At 43.4% G+C, this 18,359-nt stretch overlaps 1 protein-coding gene across 2 annotated transcripts in view; it reads right to left on the bottom strand.

The window, feature by feature from the left end:
- Window positions 1-18,359, bottom strand: part of DIP2B (disco interacting protein 2 homolog B) — a 141,981-nt gene that overhangs the window by 62,716 nt on the left and 60,906 nt on the right. For both annotated transcript variants that reach the window (XM_054012526.1, XM_054012527.1), the window contains exon 2: window positions 8,116-8,187. In XM_054012526.1, the coding sequence (XP_053868501.1) occupies window positions 8,116-8,187 (72 nt within the window). The remainder of the gene's footprint in view (window positions 1-8,115; window positions 8,188-18,359) is intronic.

Genomic DNA, 18,359 nt, shown 5'->3' with positions numbered 1-18,359 from the left:
AAAAAAATTCATATGTGATCAATAACAATACCACAACAGCCAAGAGGGATACTTACATTAGTAATAAAGCCAGAGACAGGTAGGATTCATTTGACAAAAGAACAAACTAAGGAGCAGACTAGCAGGTTAGCCTGCTTGTCTGTGTAAAGAATTGAACAAGTGTTAATGTTTGACTGGCTATTCCTTAAAATGATGCAGTATTGTCCAGCTATAAACCTATACAAACAGCGTGAAAAGCAAATGTCTGTATGAGGGGTCTGCGGGTCAGCTTGGGCACCATTTCCTGAATGCAGGGTGTGAGCCCTTTTTCAGTAGCAGACACGTTGCATCGGGTTCAGTCTGTAATTATTGCTCCTTCCCCTCCACACCTGAAAGACTAAAAACCTCATTGGACATAAAATTTTGGCCTCTCTCCATTCTACCCTACATGTCGAACATCCGCCTTATCCCACTCTCCATTCATAATCCTCTGGGAGACTTACTGCTTCCATAAGGCATACAAAAAGCGAAGACCAGCAAAAGTTGTCACCACTATAGGCATAAAAGGATACTAGGGGAGTGCCGTCTGTGTCTCCCATTGCATCTCACGTCATCTGCGTATCTGGGGTATAAGCTCCTTGGGGCAGGAACTCTGTCTGCTTACATCTTGTGCACAGAGCACCCCTCCCATGCCCATTATTAATAATACTGCCTCTAGCAGGATACTATGTCCTGCCCTGGCCACTGGAGGAGACTGATTTCTAACTGGTCTTTTCTGTGCCTATCTAGTAGTGACCCTTGTAATGGTAGGCAATGGAAAGCTAAGTCTATCTCTGGTAAAGAGGGAGGAAGGGGTGGATATTTTAGCTCACTCAAGACTCCATTTCATATGCTTTCCGACCCCTCCAAACCAGTGTTCTGTGCTCACCATTACATTATTCTCCCCAGAGGCCTCAGGCTCTGAGGTACTGAAGGCCATCTACACCCACTCATGTAATTCCTTTTAGCACTGGGCCCATAATAAGGGCTTTCCTCATTTGTTTGCTGTTTACTTACAGGTGGTTAGTGTCAGCTGCACTCAGGGTAATTTGACTATGTTCTTGTATACTTCAGAGAGTGAGAAAGTAAAGCCTTTGTGCAGAACAAAGATTATTTTCCCCCTGAAACAAAGTAGTTTGCATTTTAAAATATAGTCCAAATTTTAGAGCAATTCTTTTTTGCTTTCTGTTTTTGCATTTGAGAGCTTTGATAAACTCTGCCTTGCTCCTAATCTGGCAAACACACAAACCAAAAATATACAAACACTATAATCCATGGCCATAAAATAACAGGATCTATGTTCATTAAACTAGGGTTACCATACGTCCAGTTTTTCCCGGACATGTCCGGCTTTTTGGTAATCAAACCCCTGTCCGGGGGGAATTGCCAAAAAGCCGAACATGTCCAGGAAAAATACCGCCGGCCGGGCACTTCCCCTCCCGCGGCTGCTGTGCTCCCTACCTTGACTCTTCTGCTCTGTTTAGAGCCGAGCTGCCTGAGCGCTACCGGCTTCGGGCAGCCACCATGCCTCTGGACCCTGCGCCGCCGGCCGGGCACTTTCCCTCCCGGGCTCCGAGAGCACAGGGTCCAGAGGCATGGGGGCTGCCCGGCAAACCGTGAAGCCGGTAGCACTCGGGCAGCCCTTTTCACATGGCTGGGAGGTAGGAGGGGGAATGCGGGGCACTCAGGGGAGGGGAGGGTGACCAGACAGCAAATGTGAAAAATCGGGACAGTGGGTGGGGGGGTAATAGGAGCCTATATAAGAAAAAGACCCAGAAATCGGGACTGTCCCTATAAAATCGGGACATCTGGTCACCCTAGGGGAGGGGGCGGAGTTAGGGCGGGGACTTTGCGGAAGGGGTGGGGAATGGGTGGAGTTAGGGCGGGGAATGGGTGGGGTTGGGGCGGGGTGGGAAAGGGGCGGGGCCAGGGCCCCCTGGAGCGTCCTCTTTTTTTATTTTTTAAATATGGTAACCCTAATTAAACGTTACTCCTGCATACCCAATCCTCCAGCAATTTTCACAAGGAATATTTTGGACTAGTTCATTAACTTTCAGACTTTTATGTGATACAAGGACTATCAGGCAATTCAAGGAATATTAACTGCATGCAAACTAATATGCACTCTGTGTTCTCTCTCACTAAGAGACGTTGCAGAAATATGGGATCAAATCAGAGTCCTAAAGGAAAAGCACACGCTGCAAGGGGAAGGGAGAGAAGTCCAAAATAAAAAATAAAGATCAAGGGCAATAAAGCAGAAGAATTATTTTGAAACACGAGGCAGCAAAAATTCTGATAGATTCAGACATCTGTTTTGTTTGCAGAATTCCTTGTTCCCCAAAAAGACTGCCAATGAAAGATTTGCAAGCCTTTAATGCATGCATAACCTAAGTCTACATGACAATCCCCAATAATGTAGTTTCTTATTAACATGAGGAGGGGGTAAGAACTCTACCTGAAGCAGACAAAGGTTCTGACAGTAAATCAGGGCTTGGTGAATATCATTTCCTTTATACATAAGGAGAAGATTCTTTTGTCCTATCCTTAGGAACGGATTACATAATGCATCATCTCAAATAGCAAGAAAACACAGTCCGCCAACAGTGTGTCTGGCTGCAAGAGTTGCTAATTTTGGCAACAAGGTTTTCCTGCATTTGCACTCCCTGAGCCAAAGAGCTGTATATGCTTTGCCAGGTTTGCAGCGATCTGAGGAGGACAGCAGCTCATTAAATTAAGCAAGGAGGCAAATATATCCTAGCTCACAATGACACTAAAGTGATGCATGAGGTGCTACGTGTGTCATCTACAGGTCTCCTAATGCTAACAATAAGCATGTTTATTAAAGAGCTCTGCAAAATATTGCAACTGACAGGGATAATATTAGAGGAAAACCCCATTAAGTCATGTAATGGATTTGCCTTGCTTATGTGTATTTAGAAATCCATGTCACCCACTAATGGAAATAAATCCAATATCACTGGGTCATCACGTGGATCCAGAGGCTTCCAGTTATCCTCCCAGCAGAAGAGGACTTTCCGACATACAGATTACTATGATATCACACCAGTTTTTCTTGTGTCCCCTGCACTTCTGACAGTGCATCTCACTTGACCCCATCCAGAATAATGGGCATCAGGACATACCCCACTAGGCCCCAATTTTTTACCACCAGGCCAACCTAAATTCAGCTGTGTTCATTCTACCCTCAAGTGAACATGTGCTTCCTGTTCTCTTAGAGAATTTTCAACGTTAGGGTTACCATACGTCCTCTTTTTCCCGGACATGTCCGGCTTTTCGGCACTCAAACCCCCGTCCGGGGGGAATTGCCAAAAAGCCGAACATGTCCGGGAAAATGGCGGCTCTGCTCCTCCCCTGACTTTTCGGCTCTGTTTAAGAGCCGAGCCGCCCGAGTGCTATGGGCTTTAGGCAGCCCCCTTGCCTCCGGACCCCAGCCGCCGCCCGGGCACTTCCCCTCCCGGGCTCCGGCGGCGCAGGGTCCGGAGGCATGGGGGGCTGCCCAAAGCCGGTAATGCTGGGGCAGCTCAGCTCTTAAACAGAGCCAAAGAGTCAGGGGAGGAGCAGAGCCTGCGGCCGCGGCGGCTCTGCTCCTCCCCGACTCTTTGGCTCTGTTTAAGAGCCAAGCGCTACTGGCTTTGGGCAGCCCCCATACCTCCGGACCCTGCGCCGCCGGAGCCCGGGAGGGAAGTGCCCGGCTGGGGGCGCAGGGTTCGGAGGCAAGGGGGCTGCCCGAAGCCCAAGCGCTACCGGATTCACGGTTTGCCGTGCAGCCTCCAGACCCTGCGCCCCCCGCTGGGTGCTTCCCCTCCCAGGCTCCAGCTGTGCTGGGGAAGCGCCAGACGGGGGCGCAGGGTCTGGGGGCTGCCCAGCAAGCCGTGAAGCCGGTAGCGCTCGGGCAGCCCTTTCCGCGTGGCTGGGAGTGGGAGGGAGGAGGGGGCGGAGTTAGGGCAGGGAAGGGGCGGAGTTGGGTGGGGCTGGGGGTGGGGAAATGGGCAGGGCCAGGGCCCGTGGAGGGTCCTCTTTTTTTATTTATTAGATATGGTAACCCTATTCAACGTCCCTTATCTGAACTGCCTCTTTTACCCTTCCTGCAAGAGTGCACATTTCGCAAATGACATCCGTGATAACCTTTCCCTTTCCAGCATCTACCAAGTGGGAGGTGATTAACGCCAATGAGACATAAGCAATCCAAGCGAACAGCAAGCTCCTATAAAGGCGAAGGCCAAATCAAGCCAAACAAGGCTCGCTCGGTGGCTTGGAGCCTTCTGGTGGATACTTGTCTCCACAGATGGAAGGAGAACTGAAAGACGCAGTCGTTCTCTCATCCCCTATGGTGCACGTTTATCACAGCTGCAGTGTACTTTTTAAATGTCCTACAAAAGCATTCAGCCTCCGCCGAAGGCTCAGCTCTGCCTCAGCAATGGGAGGTCCAAGGGTCAGCCCTACACCCACAAAGCAGTTAGGCCCCTTTTCATTTCACAGGACTGTCTGTGGCTCAGGCTAGCTGTTCCTTTTCAAGTCACAGGCTGTGGTAGAAACATGAATTTACCCTTCCCTCTATTTTGGTCCATGCAGCATTCACAAGTAGCATTTCTGGGGTCATGGCTACACACACTCAGGAAAGCTAAGGCCAATCCTACTAAAGGTGACTTCATAACTTTAGTTGATCTGCCTTAACTTTCCCAAATAGCCCCATGCGGACAAGCCTTTAATACATATGAACTGTGACGTCTATTACAATAAGATTCTGCACAGCCAACCTAGCAGCTGTCAGCAAATGCAGAGCAGCAAGTAAATCCAGGACCATCGCTCCAGTATGTTAATTTTTGCAAAAATGGCTGTTACACTAGGAAAATGACTTTCTCAAAGGAATAACGTTGTTGTTCTACCTCAAACAGGGAGGCAACTCCCAGAGGCAGTGTGGCATAGTGGACTGGGCACAAGGATAGGAGAAAGAGTCTCCTAAATTCTGGTACTGACTTGCTGCAGCACATCACTGTAGCTCTGTGCCTCGGTTTCCCCCACATCTGTGAAATGGGGATAACATCTTACAGAGTGATGTGCCTGAGCATTAGTTAACATTTGAAAAGTGCTTTAAGAATGTAATGCACTAATTAAGTGCTGAGGGTTGTTATAATTTTCTTCTGCAGACGAAAAAATCAATTCTCTTCATGCCATCAGAGGGGGAAAACATCAGAACCTTTTAAACTAAGAGACTGATCCTGCATTGCTTATGCATGTGTAAATCTCACTGAAGTCAGTGAGAGATCTGCCAGAGTAAGGACTGCTGGCCTGGGCCCATAAAGAACCACAAGACTGTCAGAATGGCAGTAGTTTATTCCACCTTAATTAGCAACATGGTATCTGGTCCTAGTTTCTCCCAATGCTCTGGCTCGCTCCCCTGCCTTGAGAAGCACGTCAATTAGTGCAGCAGGACCATGCACAGTCTCTCCAGACATTTTCCCCCCAATTAAACATTTTCCAAAATAAACATGCATGTAAAGTGACAGGCACAAGGGGCAAAGGGCCACATCAATGCATACAGAGCTGCTTATGGAATTACTGCTACTGGTCCTGGTTGCCACACCCTGAACTCCAAGCCAAGAGCAAATCTGTGACGAGAAGTGGCTTGAAGGTGTGAAAGGAGCCCGCATACCCCAACTTCCTCAGGGCCAAAGACTTCACCAGAATGTGCCTTGAGTCAATACAGCCTGCAAGATCTGCTCAATGGATCCACGCTTATGAGGATTAGTCTAGGTTAAACCCAGACATGCCATTCTATATTTCTTCATTAATACAATAATGATAAGAGTTGACTGTCACCTCATCAAATCGAAGAGAAATTTCTATCAAACAGCTGTCTAGTCAGGCACCCCTCAGCTGCCTATGACAGTTTCAAAATGTAAGGCCAAAACAGGATTTTTGCTTATATTGTTTGCATCAATGTATTAGGTTGGTAACAGCACACTGTGTCCATTTCCATAGCCGCTGTATTTAAAATATTTACTGTAGCAGTAAGTCACTCCAGTGATTAATACTGGGGAGCAGACCTTCAGATGAGAGCATATTTGAGCTATTGTTGTATGAACAAAGAAAAGGGGAGAAGTCTAACCGAGAGATAGCAGATTCTATACAAAAGAGATGATACACATGACAATGACAGAATTCGTTTGTTTTGAGCTCCAGGTGAATACCACCTGAAGTGAAAAGAATCAATGCCATTTCAAAATAAACGAGCACACGGGCACACAGGCATTCACAATCTGCTCAAAGCAGTGAATGTCAACTTGTCAGCAATCAAAGCCCTTTAACCCCTACCCTTTTTGGCATTAGTTCAGTATCAATTACAGTAACAGTTAAGTCATGGAGCCCTCTGCCTGTCATACCAATTCACTCCTGATCAACTGCAAAAACCCAGAAGCTTTATTTGATTTTTTTTTTGTTAAAGACTTCCCAGTGTATCAATAGTGCAATTATTTTTGCACAAGTATCCTGCTATTAATTATTGGAGGTGCTCTAGGCCTTGCCCTAGAGAGGAGTTTACAATTATCCATCTCTAATTATTCTACATTAATAGCCAGCCCCACTGCTAAGGATCTTTGAATAAAAGAAAATGAATGTAAACAAAATGACAAATGAATTCAGCAAGTCTGGTAAATAAGGTAACAAGGCCAATTATGAAGATACTAATGCCTCTACAGTTTTACACATGCCTCAAACATGAGGAATGGCTTCAGAAAGTATTTGTACGGCAGGACTTATGAACTGACAAATTAACTTAGCACTTAAACAATTTTAAGACAGTTCTTTATAGTCCGCCTTTTGACAAAGGCCTCATGAAAGCTTCTGCATTTGGAAACTTCCCTTTTCCTCCAAATAACGTTTCACTTCACTTGAACATAACAACCATTTCAGATCATAAAAGCAGATGAAGCTGGAAACCCATGGCCTAGTCTGGTGAAACAGCAAGAGCATATGGATGAGTGTTTCTATAGTGCTCAACAGCACAGATGTGGCGTGCTCAGATACTAATGTGCTAATTCCAGCCCTGATCCCATCTACACAGGCAGAACCTAGCACCCATACAGAAGCTCATGGATAATGGCGGGACTCCACGTGGGTGTAAAGGGTCCAACTGCAGGTTTGAGGCTTATATGTTAAATTTAGCCCTGTATGTTTTAAAAAGGAATCCCACATTTCATAACTCACTGGCTTGGTCTTGAACTCTGAAGATCAGTTTCCCAAGCGAGCCAGTGTCCATTCTACTTCTGAGGTAGACAAGATGCCCTTCCAGCATTTCCACAGTAGGTTTTTTTAGCTCTCAAACTTAGCCTGGACCATTTCATCTCTCTTCTAAGTAGCTCTAGCTCTCTTACGCAAGAGAGCCCCCCACACACACTCCCCCTGCGCGCGCACGCACACACAACCCCGCACGCACACACCACTGATACAAGCAAAGGGAAAACCAGGAAGGTGCACAGCTCTTATTCAGAAAAGTGGACTTACTGTGAAGCTTATGCTGCTGAAAGTGTTGGATTAACAGCCATGGAGACGAAGTGCTGTATATATCTGCAGAACACGTACTGCATAAGCAGCATCACTGCAAACGTCCTCCACATTGCCCCAAAGGGACACTAACCGTCGGAGAGGAGCTTGGACTTCACGGCCAGTTCAAGCCCTTGACTTCTCAGCTGATGAGGGAGCAAGAGCTCCCTGTGCTGGTGTTTTGTTTTTAAATGAGATCACATGTCCCAGCTGGGAAAGCTCTAAGGCACATGAAATTTTATACAGGCCAACCACTCACCTGGTGGTAACGTTCAGGAACTTCTGACCTGGATATAAACCAGCAACCTAGAGGTGAAAGGCTCTATTGCCTAGGACTCTACTGCTGCCATCTGGCCCCCTACAATGGGATTGTGAAACAGCTAAAGCAAACTAAACTGAGGCAAGGACAATTTGGAGTTGACAGGTAAGTGATCCAAGCCCTCAACCTCCACCTTCACTTTATGAAACCCCTTTAATGACAAGGCTGATACAGTAAATCAAAGCTCTTAATCTGAACCAAGAGACAGTACTTACCGTGTGTCTGTGGGATGTATGGAGCCAGCAGCTTTGCCCTTTTCTTCTCATACCCCTTCTGTGTGATGTCCCCTAAAATCAAACAGGAGAGTCATGTTACTTTGTCCTTGAGGTGCTCTGTTGCAAGAGGATTTTAGCTGCCTGGCCTTGCCACACAATAATGGGCTTTGTGAGGTGTCACCACATGGGCAGCAGGAATGACTTATAAGAACCAAGTATTTGTCAAGGTATTGCAGTCTTATGATTTACTCACAGAAGAGAAAGATGGAAGCAGACTACTCGATCCCTGCTAGATCAGCACCCTCAGCCATGTTCCCTACTGTGCATTTTTCTAAGGGTCTCAGGTTTAATTTTAATTCCATTAAACAATGGGGCTTTCACCTCTTCCTGTGGAAGCAACTGTATAATATATACCCCTTCAATGGGGTGACTTGAACCAGAACAACTATCTTAGCGGGATATCAACATTGTAAAAACCTAAAATGAAAACCAACTAGGCACCATAGGACAAGGCCCAAGGACAAACTCAACCAACCAGACACCAACAACAGGGAACAGTCCCCCTCTGCTAAAGGGAATTGGGGGAAAAGCAATAGCAAATGCAGAGCTTAGTCATAATAAACTAACCAATGAAAGAGAGGCTTGCAGCGGACCCTAAAGAGAGCTGACGAAGGACTATGATGAGCCCATTCCAGAAGGAAATGCTTCACCTTGATCCAAAAGTAAACTTAGAGACAGACCCACCTCAGGTGACTGAACTGCCCAGCAAGGATGGGCAGATCACCAAGCATTTATTGTGAATGGCAACAGTTCAGTACTTAGGGTTATAAACCAACACTATATTGTGTCTCCTGCCTTACTGATAGCCAATGCAGTTCACATAGGCATAGGGTCTTTATTTACCTAGCTATTTAATGGGTATAATACCACTACTTGCCTCTCGGGGTGCTGTACTACGTAAGTGCTTAAAGGTTCACAAAGAGAAGGCACCATACAGCGAGCAAAGAAATAAGAAACCTTTTTCTAAAAATACTAATCTGTCTGACCCACTAGAAATACCATCTGGCTGCTGTCTTTTACTTTAATTTCTTGCATTACATCTGAACTGCAGAAAAGAGACTGAAACCTTGAAGGGATTAAAACAAAAAAGCCCTGAAGCATTTCAAACCTCTTTGTAGTTTGGCCCATACTTGTAACTTCATCTCTCAGGAGCTGAAGGTTGGAAGTGATCACACACACAGCAGGGAGAAAAACAGAATTCTTTGGTACTATGGCGTCTAGCCAGAACTAAGGCCAATATTATATCATATTGAGAAACCACGGACCACTTACAGCATATTCTCTTTACAGTGAGTTGTTGCTGCAAAGTAGCATATTCTCAGACACGATCAATAGGACAGGGATAGCGCAGGCAGCAGTACTGCAGGTTTCCCAACATTTTCCCACCAGTGTCTTTCCGCTCTGACTTGGAAGGTCTCACCTTAGAGGTGATGAAAGAAGTTCAGTCTCTGTGGCCCTGTCCTCTCCACTGAAATTGCTGCCCCAGGGGCCAATCAATATCAACTGGGAAGGTGATTTTGTGGCATGGGCACCTGTTCACTATGAAATGGAACAGGATCACTTCATTTACATTGGAGGGTTAATCTCTATACCAGGTGCATTTTTTAAAGCACCTGGACTCAAGCCCCAGCGCTGAACACAGCGCTTTATGCTGCCTGGTGCGCACACACACAAAATGAGATAAATTTTATCTCAACTTCTCTCTTTTATAGGATTTGAGCCAGGCCTCGACAAGTCCAAACAAATCAAGCAACAGAGAATTAAAATGTTCATGAAACAGAGGCCAACCAAAGTACAAGTTTATAAGTGTGATTGCAATATGCAGCTGGTTAAATTAACCTAGCTCATGAGAAAGGTATGTTAGTATAACAAAACTACACCTTCAAAAACAGCAGCACAGAGACAAATGAGCGTTCTCTTAAATGCAGCCATAGGATTCTGGTCTATTTAAAGCACTCTGATAGCACTGTGTTAACGTCCACATTCACAAGTACAAGGGATCAACTGTAGGTTTTCCAGGAGATTCTTATCTATACATTTTTTGAGGCCCGCCTGTGTGTGACTGTGGGACCCCCCTACTGGATCTGTTGGGTGGAAAAGAGACTGAAATTCATTTTTTCCCTCCAAACCTAACCCATTTGCTTTTGCTTGTAATTCACTATTTGGCAATAGGGTGTTTTTTCTCTTCCAAATTTAATGGGTATCCTTTTGTGTTAGTGGTTTTACACTGCATGTAACGAAACACCACTGCAGATTGCAGGAATTACTATGGGGAGGAGGCAGCACACAGTCTGATACCAACACTCCTGATTTAAGGCTTGGCAATCTGTAATGATCAAATTTCTTGTTAAAATCTGGGCAGGAAAGGATGCTTGCATTGTCGCTCACTAATGGCAAGTCAGTGCAATTCTCACCATCTTCACTGAAACACGCAAGAGTCCCAGTTAATAAATCACCCTAGAAAAATGTGAAAAGGGTGGGAACTACTACTGAAAAACATGATGGTAACTCAGACAGGCATCAGCATTAACCAACTGCAAGTTTAATTACCAACCAATCTGGAGGACCTATATAGTTATTTGGTGATTGGATAGTGCAGAAAACAGACTAACATACAAAATAAAAAATCTAAACCAGCAATGCAGAAACTGTCAAAAACGAGCTATCCCAGGTACAAGATCAACCTGACCTCTAGCATGAGAAAGATTTTATTTTACTTGCCCTTCACAGAATAACCTAATGAAGAGCTGTGTAGGATCTTGCAAGGCTGGTTTAAAACAGTGGGAAAGTTCCAACTTGATCAAATTTAGGTAGCAGAAATAAGGCCAAGACACACTATTCTTGTCCTGTGGTGCTGTAACTACGGGGTCTCCAAGCAGGGAACTTTAAATCACCAAGTGCCCTGGCAAATGGGGTGAAATGAAACTCTCAGTGATTTCCTCTCCCTATACCCTTATGAGATCAAAAACCATGATGCCTAGTGTGACTTTCAGACCAGGACTCCAGAAGCAGATCTAGGCAATGGGGACAGTACTCCAGAGGGAAAGAAATCCCCAAGGAAAATCTCATTCCCTTGTCTTTTGAAGCTGAGACTAAGGCCATGTCTACATTAGAGACCTTATCATGGCACACCTGTGCCGCTGTAAGCTCTCTAGTGCAGCCACAGCCCAAGTGGAACCTCAATGATGGAGCACTGCCTGCTGCCACCAGGAATCTCAGCAGACTGTGCCTCTGTATAAAAGACAGGGAATAGCTGGGGGCCATTTTCCAGAACTCTGGGCTGCATTTTACTCACCTCTGGGCTGTGGCAACAGTGTTTGCCCTTCTGAAGTGAGCTGCTAGCCAGACTTATTTTTATTTTAAATCCACTCAATGCTGCTATATCAGTACATACATAAAGGTGAATGTCATGCTCTGGAATGATGCTCCCTGGGGAAGGGAGGGGAAAGCAACAGAAAGACATTGGATTGATCTTGCAGCTTTCTGAAATACTGCAGAAAGATTCCAGTAGCATTTTGGCCTCATTTCAGCTTGTGTCCCTAACAGACACCATGCAGGCAAACCAAGGATCAGTAAAGAGATACTGGGGAAATTAAATATTTAAGAAATTACTTTAAATATCTGGAATGAAATAAATTTTTATTTTATTAAAAACCCATTAAAATTAGCTCTTTTGTTTGCAGTTTATTTGGGTTTTTTTTATGAAAATCCTTTTGTTTGCTGAACATGAGCTACAGCAATTAGTTCATTGCCTTAAAATAGTGACGATGACAATGGGAGCCACATGTCTTACCAGACTGAAACAGGAAACTCATGTTCCCCTGCACGCATCATAAACATCATTATAACAACAAATATAATCACGTCACAATTTATAGATTTGAAAGATGAGTGAGTCTTTTAAGGAATCTGAGAAATGTATAAATAATTAAAAAAACTTTCAAGTTTTTCAAAGACAAGAAAAGCAGCGGAGTGATATTAAAGTTCTATTATGCTGTTCACCCCACAGCACTCAAACCACATGGTTTCAGCAACTAGACTATGGTGACTGGTACTGAATACCACAATGGATATTTCAGAAATCACTTCAGCTATACATGCATGCAGCAGCTGTTTAACAACACACAGGAACGTTATACAAGAGTTTAGGACTGACAGTGAAGAACAATTCTTTATGCAATTGAAGCTACAAGGAGAATATAGAGAGGCAGAATGTCATCAACCCAAACAGGAATCTGGACACAACACCAGGGCTAATGCCTTAAAAAAAGAGGTGCAGAACCAATTTACTACAGGTGATCAAGATCCCTTTCAAGTGTCTTGCAGAATAAGACAGGATTCGGCATCATGGTATAGGGGGTGACAGACCCACAATCATCTGTTAGAAGACAGATATTCAGGCCTGCCTGTAAAGGCCTATACTTTAAGAACTTAGGTGTATTGTTATCATTTAGCTAGTTACAGGAGTATAAAAACAAAGAATCAAAATCACAGTCCGCCTGTGTATGGGCCTTCTCTCACTGTGACAGTCTGAGGCCTTGTTCTCAGGCTAAGGCCTTTGGCTCATCCTCACATCCCAAACCAGTCACACTGAAATAAGGTGGTATTGGGCTGTTAGGAAGACAATCCGTCCTGATAGTGCCCATCACCACCAGATAAAGAAACAGATCTTGAGATGGTTAAAGAAAACTTAGTTTGACAGCATCTTGTCTAGCAAGAAATCACTTATCAGTGGTTGTGAAACCCTCATTTCTGTATTTTTTCTTATCTTTATGGCCCCCACTTTTCTATTGTTAATCTGTCTGGTTCTCTAATTGTTTCTGTCTGCTGTATAATTAATTTGGCTGGGTGTAAATTAGAGTAGTGGGATATAATTGGCTAGAGAATTACGTTACAATATGTTAGGGTGGGTTACTTAAATGTCAGAAAAAATAGCTGAGAATATTACTACATAAACTGGTGTCAAACAGGAAGTGGGGGAACGGAAATTGGAATATTTGTTTAGGGGGGGAACAGGGAATAGGGAACGGGGAAGAGGGACACAGGCAAGGCTCTGCGGCGTCAGAGCCGGGAAGGGGGGCGCAGGGTAGAGATAAACCCAACTGGTGTGAAGGGCTTTGGAATATGCTTGCTTGAAAACTAACCCCAATAAACATTGCATTGTCTGCACAATTCTGTAAAGCTGAGCAAAGTCTGTAAATCCAATAAAGAACTGCTCCTAAAAACAATATGAGGTTTGATATAGAAATATGATTTAATTATGTAACCACACAAGACTTGTGCCTGCATTGATATTACTAGTTCTCAGGGTGAGAGTCTCTTTGATAAATCACATGGGAGCAATTTACCTACAACTGTCTGAAATCTCTTGTCTTCAGTCCTAAAACATCCAAACTGGATCTGAATCTATTCAAAGCTGAAGATACAATAATAAAATACAGAAGTGTTCCTTTTCCCTCCTGCCCATTCTGCTGATCTGCAGGAAATGGAAACAGTTGGATCTGAACATAAATAAGGATTTCCTCACAGAATGTGTCATAAATTGCAGCAACAGGAAGAGAGCAAGACAATAAGATTGCAATCTCAAGAACGGTTCCCTTCCATCACAGAAAGATGGTGATTTATGCAAAGGGAACTGGTAATAACTGCAAAGCTTTGAACCTTTTACAGCATGGAGTTCTTTCACATTGTCTAGATGTCCTCAATAAACCCACCCCTTTTCCCATCTGCACAAGAACAAGACAGTAGACTGAGGAGGAAGTATTTACAAAAAGAAGTACAAACAAATTAGCTTTAAAAATGCTCATTCATCCCTAGGAAACAAGTTCAACAATAACCTTTAATGCTGAGGCATATGTTTGGCCTGCCTCCCAACTACAACCCTTACTATTTATTTGTATTATATATTTATTTATATTCCATGTCAGCCACAACTTTGCTTCCTCCATGTGCTAAGGGACATGCTATCTCTGATGGGAAAAGTCCTTCCTTCCTTCTCAAGAGAAAGCAAACCATCCATAACAAATCAGTTACAGTAAGTGTTTCATTTGCCTCTAATCATAGCCCCAGAATCAATCAACCGGTTCCTGGATTCACATATACAATGTTCTTTCCTCGTCCGTCTCACGATTTCTCCTCCCCTCTATAGGCCTGATCCAAAGCACCTTGAGGCCTCTAGAAAGACTCCTATTCACTCCAATGAGTGATCCAGGCTCTATCAGCACAATACTAGACCATGAACAAAAAGAGTCCCCCTAGATTCCCATGCACTGTCATCAATCCCTTATGCCATGGCTTTTGGGTCTCCACATTCCATCCATGTGCAGAATGCTGCTGGACACCTTTGCATACACAAAAAAAACTCAACTGCGTCCTTCCCCTCATCTCAACTCCTCAGGAACCCCCAGACATTTCAGCAGTCAAGTCAAAATTGGCCTCCTTGTTTTTGCAGCTGTTTTATGGGCTTGTTCCAGCCAGCCCCAAAGAATCGGGTCTCTGGCACCTTTTCCCTCTGCACTGTCACCAGTGCTGGGGAAACAGCCTTCTTCTGTGCAGCTTCTTTCTGCATTTCCCCCTCCTATCTATTCCCTATCATTCCAAATCTCTTGATATCATTGCTCCCCCTTTGCTCATGCACCCATTTAGTTTCTTTCCCCCTCTGCCAACTTCTTTGTTTTAAATGAAACTTTTCAAAGCATTTCATCATATGGTTTGTAGGACAGACGCTATAAAAAAGTTAGGTATGGAAGCTGTACTATGTTCTTCCATCCCAACAGCTAGCCAGTAAGTCCCAAATGAACAAATGTTAAATTGTTCCTTCACCTGCCTAAAACAGGTAATTTCAGCAGCTGGTGATTTACTGAGGTGAGAAGACTTGCAGGTGATCTCTCTCTAGATGAGTGCTATTTCTTAAAAAGTTAAAAATCTCCATTTTCCAGGAGAAAAAAATGATCCTGCAAATACGTACTCATAAGCGCTGCCCCATGATGGGATTACCTGGGTGAGCAGGGCCTACCTGTATATGTAAGGGTTGCCTCTAACCTAGTCAAAGTGAGAAAGAACTTTGCTCCATACTCCTTGCTGGTCTCAGAGTTCATTCATTCCCATCACATAACCGAAGAGGTACTAATCTGTTAAAATTGTGCCTCTAGGCAAGCATAAATTTAAACAACCTAGGACTCCCTAGTAAAATGTTTATCCACCAAGTTTAATACACCACTAACACAAGCTAAGCATCTGAATTCAGAAAGTTTGTTCTCGTTCCTTCCTGGAGCAAAGCCTATCCGTAAATATAGAAGGAAAGTTCCAGGTTTTATGGTTCTAGAGTTGAAAATCCTTGATTATAAATTGTAATAAACTAAAAGGAAGTAAGTAATTTAGACCAACGTTAGAGTTACAATTTAATGAGAGGAGTCTCTGGATTCTGTGTGTGTTAAAAATTGGGTTTTTTTTTTTTAATCCAACTCTTTATACAACCAAGATTTAAAAAAACCACCACAATTATGGTGGGACCCTCAAAAATAAATGCTGTGCTGACTCTGCAGCAAGAGACTTGCTAACGCTGTGTGTGTTGACATCACTGACGCTGACAGTACCACAACACAGCATTTGGCATGACAGGGGGCTACATAAATGTAAGGTTTCAGAATAGCAGCCGTGTTAGTCTGTATCCGCAAAAAGAACAGGATTCCTTGTGGCATCTTAGAGACTACATAAATGTAAGTTATTGACGGAATAAAAATTATGCATATCATAATTTTGGAACAGTGAATCAATATTTATCATATGGAAAAGAACACAATCAAGAAAAAAATATTCTCATCAAAATTATATTGATATCAATGATACCCTCAGATGTCTGGCAAAAGTGGGTATGTATCTTTTCTTACACTTTGGCAACACTTGCATAGCTTGTCATTCCAATAAAGTCTAATTGAAATTAAACTGAAAACAAAGAATAACTTAATAGCTATAAAACAATTGGATTAACATTAAGCCTTATTTCTTAGTTGTTAGAATACACTACGTTATAATCATGTAATAGCTGACACATTTGCTTTGCTTTTTACGGTATTTATCAAAAGATTTTAAAGGATCTTTTTAAAGAAGAACAGCTTTTAAAGTTCCTTTTGATAGGATTTTTTTCTATTCCTTCAAGGAAAAATAGTATTTACCTTCATTATACAAATCCATCTGCATGATCTGGCTCAATTTAGGGTACAGCAGGGAAGGATTGTGATAAAAAGATAGGCCAAATTCAGCGTTGGTGTGAGCAGGTGCACAACTCTGTGGATCAAAATTTAACTACACGAACTTACACCAGGGTGGAGATTGGCCCAATGAGTCACAAGTGATTAGTCTAAATGTTACACCAACATCAAAATCCTGCAAACAGAGGAGCCTGCAACTTCCTGACTAACACCACCCTGTGACTCAAGGCCACTTTTTAGCAATGGGATTCGATGATCCACTCTAAACAGCGGACCTCAAACAGTGCAAGGTGGTAACACCAGCTAATCCTGCTATGCTCAGACAATGCTTCTTTCAACATCCTTGTTCCCCTTCCCCCCATGGAATCAGAACACTGAATCATTCACTGTCTAACAATACCATAATCACTACAATGGCGAAATTAAGGAAAATAATCACGTAGGGCAGAAGATCCCCCAGACAAAGACTCCAAACACTTAAATGTGTCCAGTAATATATTCAATCGTCCAATGGGCTTGTCTGCATTTTAGAAATGTCAACATTAAGTGCTTATTTACAGAATCCAGTGAAGTATATTCCTGTAGATGCTTTGTTACTGTAGTCTGAGGGTTCTGTGAGCCCCTGAGGATAACTTAACTGCTCTCTTCTAATAGTAAATATCATAATGGCTTACCATAAAAAAAAGGAAGGAATCACTCACGCTATTAACACCATTGCACCAATATCTCAGGGGTCTCCCTTGTTTGTAAGTTATCTTGACATACTGTATTTCTGTTTGCCCACACGTGCCCCTGCTTTTCACTCCTATCTAACTCCTGCCCTGCAAGGGTATCTCTGTAAGGTTCTACGACCACTCCTTAAACGATGTCATTTAGCTCTAAAGACTTTGGGGGGACAGTCTGTTTCAAAGAGGCTATACAAAATAAAGTCTGGTTTTGCTGCAATTTGATACTGAGTTTCTTGTCCTTGGTAGGAAAGAGATGCTGAATCAAATGGCAGAGCTAAAGCCCAAACACATACCCAGCAGGCAACCAATAGTTCTAGGCCTTGTCTAGATTAGGATTTACAGAACACATTTAGCTAACACACATGAGAAGATGAATGTAAAGAAAGAATACTGTCTTAACACGTGCTGAATTGGTTGAGTTAAAGTCTCAGGGGGAAGCTTAGGCTTCAATTCAACCAGCTTAGCATGTGTTAAAGGCAGCATACCTTGTCCGCACTAGATTTTTTACACATTAGTTAGGACATGTTGGTTAACAGGCTCTAACACCATTCTTTTTATCTAGCCTAGACAAGGCCTCCAGGGCTAAGCATGGTCCCCAGCAGGTAAACTGCAAATTAAAAGTTTTGTGCTTGTGACCTTTACTATTTCTTTATGATTCAGAATGATAGCCTCATTCTTCTTTACTGTGTTTTAATTTTTGGGGTATTTTTTAAGATTAAAAACACACAGGTCTTTACTTCCTCCTTTTACTGGAGAATTTCAGCTACTTTTGGAAGTCCTGGCTGCCAACATCACAGCTCAAATCTGAGCTGCAGTTCCCACTGTCCCCAACCGAGGACAGAGAGGGAAAGAGTCTCTACTTCCATCAACAATGAGCTTTTAACCAAACTCGGGGACCACATTTAAACTTTGTTTCTAACACAATGTTGCTGGGCTGCATGTCCAGGACCACAACAGCCTTGGAACTACAGATATGTTTAACAACATCAGACAGTGCTCTAACACAGCATGTCATGGTCTACAGCAGCCAAACAGTGTTAAAAAAAAGTTTACATCATTCTCCAACTCTGTTAAAGGCCCAATGTTGATGCAGCCTCAAACTCCCAGACCTCTTTCAATTGGGAGACCTGCAGGTTTGAGCTGTAATGTCACCATCAAGATCCTCCAATTATGATGCGAGTCCTCCAGTAAAAAGAACCTGATATTTCATTCTTTTAAAATGAGGCTCTATATATAGATCCTAAAG

The sequence above is a fragment of the Malaclemys terrapin genome, chromosome 23 (assembly GCF_027887155.1).
Source record: "Malaclemys terrapin pileata isolate rMalTer1 chromosome 23, rMalTer1.hap1, whole genome shotgun sequence".
In the NCBI taxonomy this organism is placed as follows: Eukaryota; Metazoa; Chordata; order Testudines; family Emydidae; genus Malaclemys; species Malaclemys terrapin.
The sequence above is the reverse complement of the archived record's forward strand: the minus strand, read 5'-3'. Positions and strand labels throughout refer to the sequence as shown.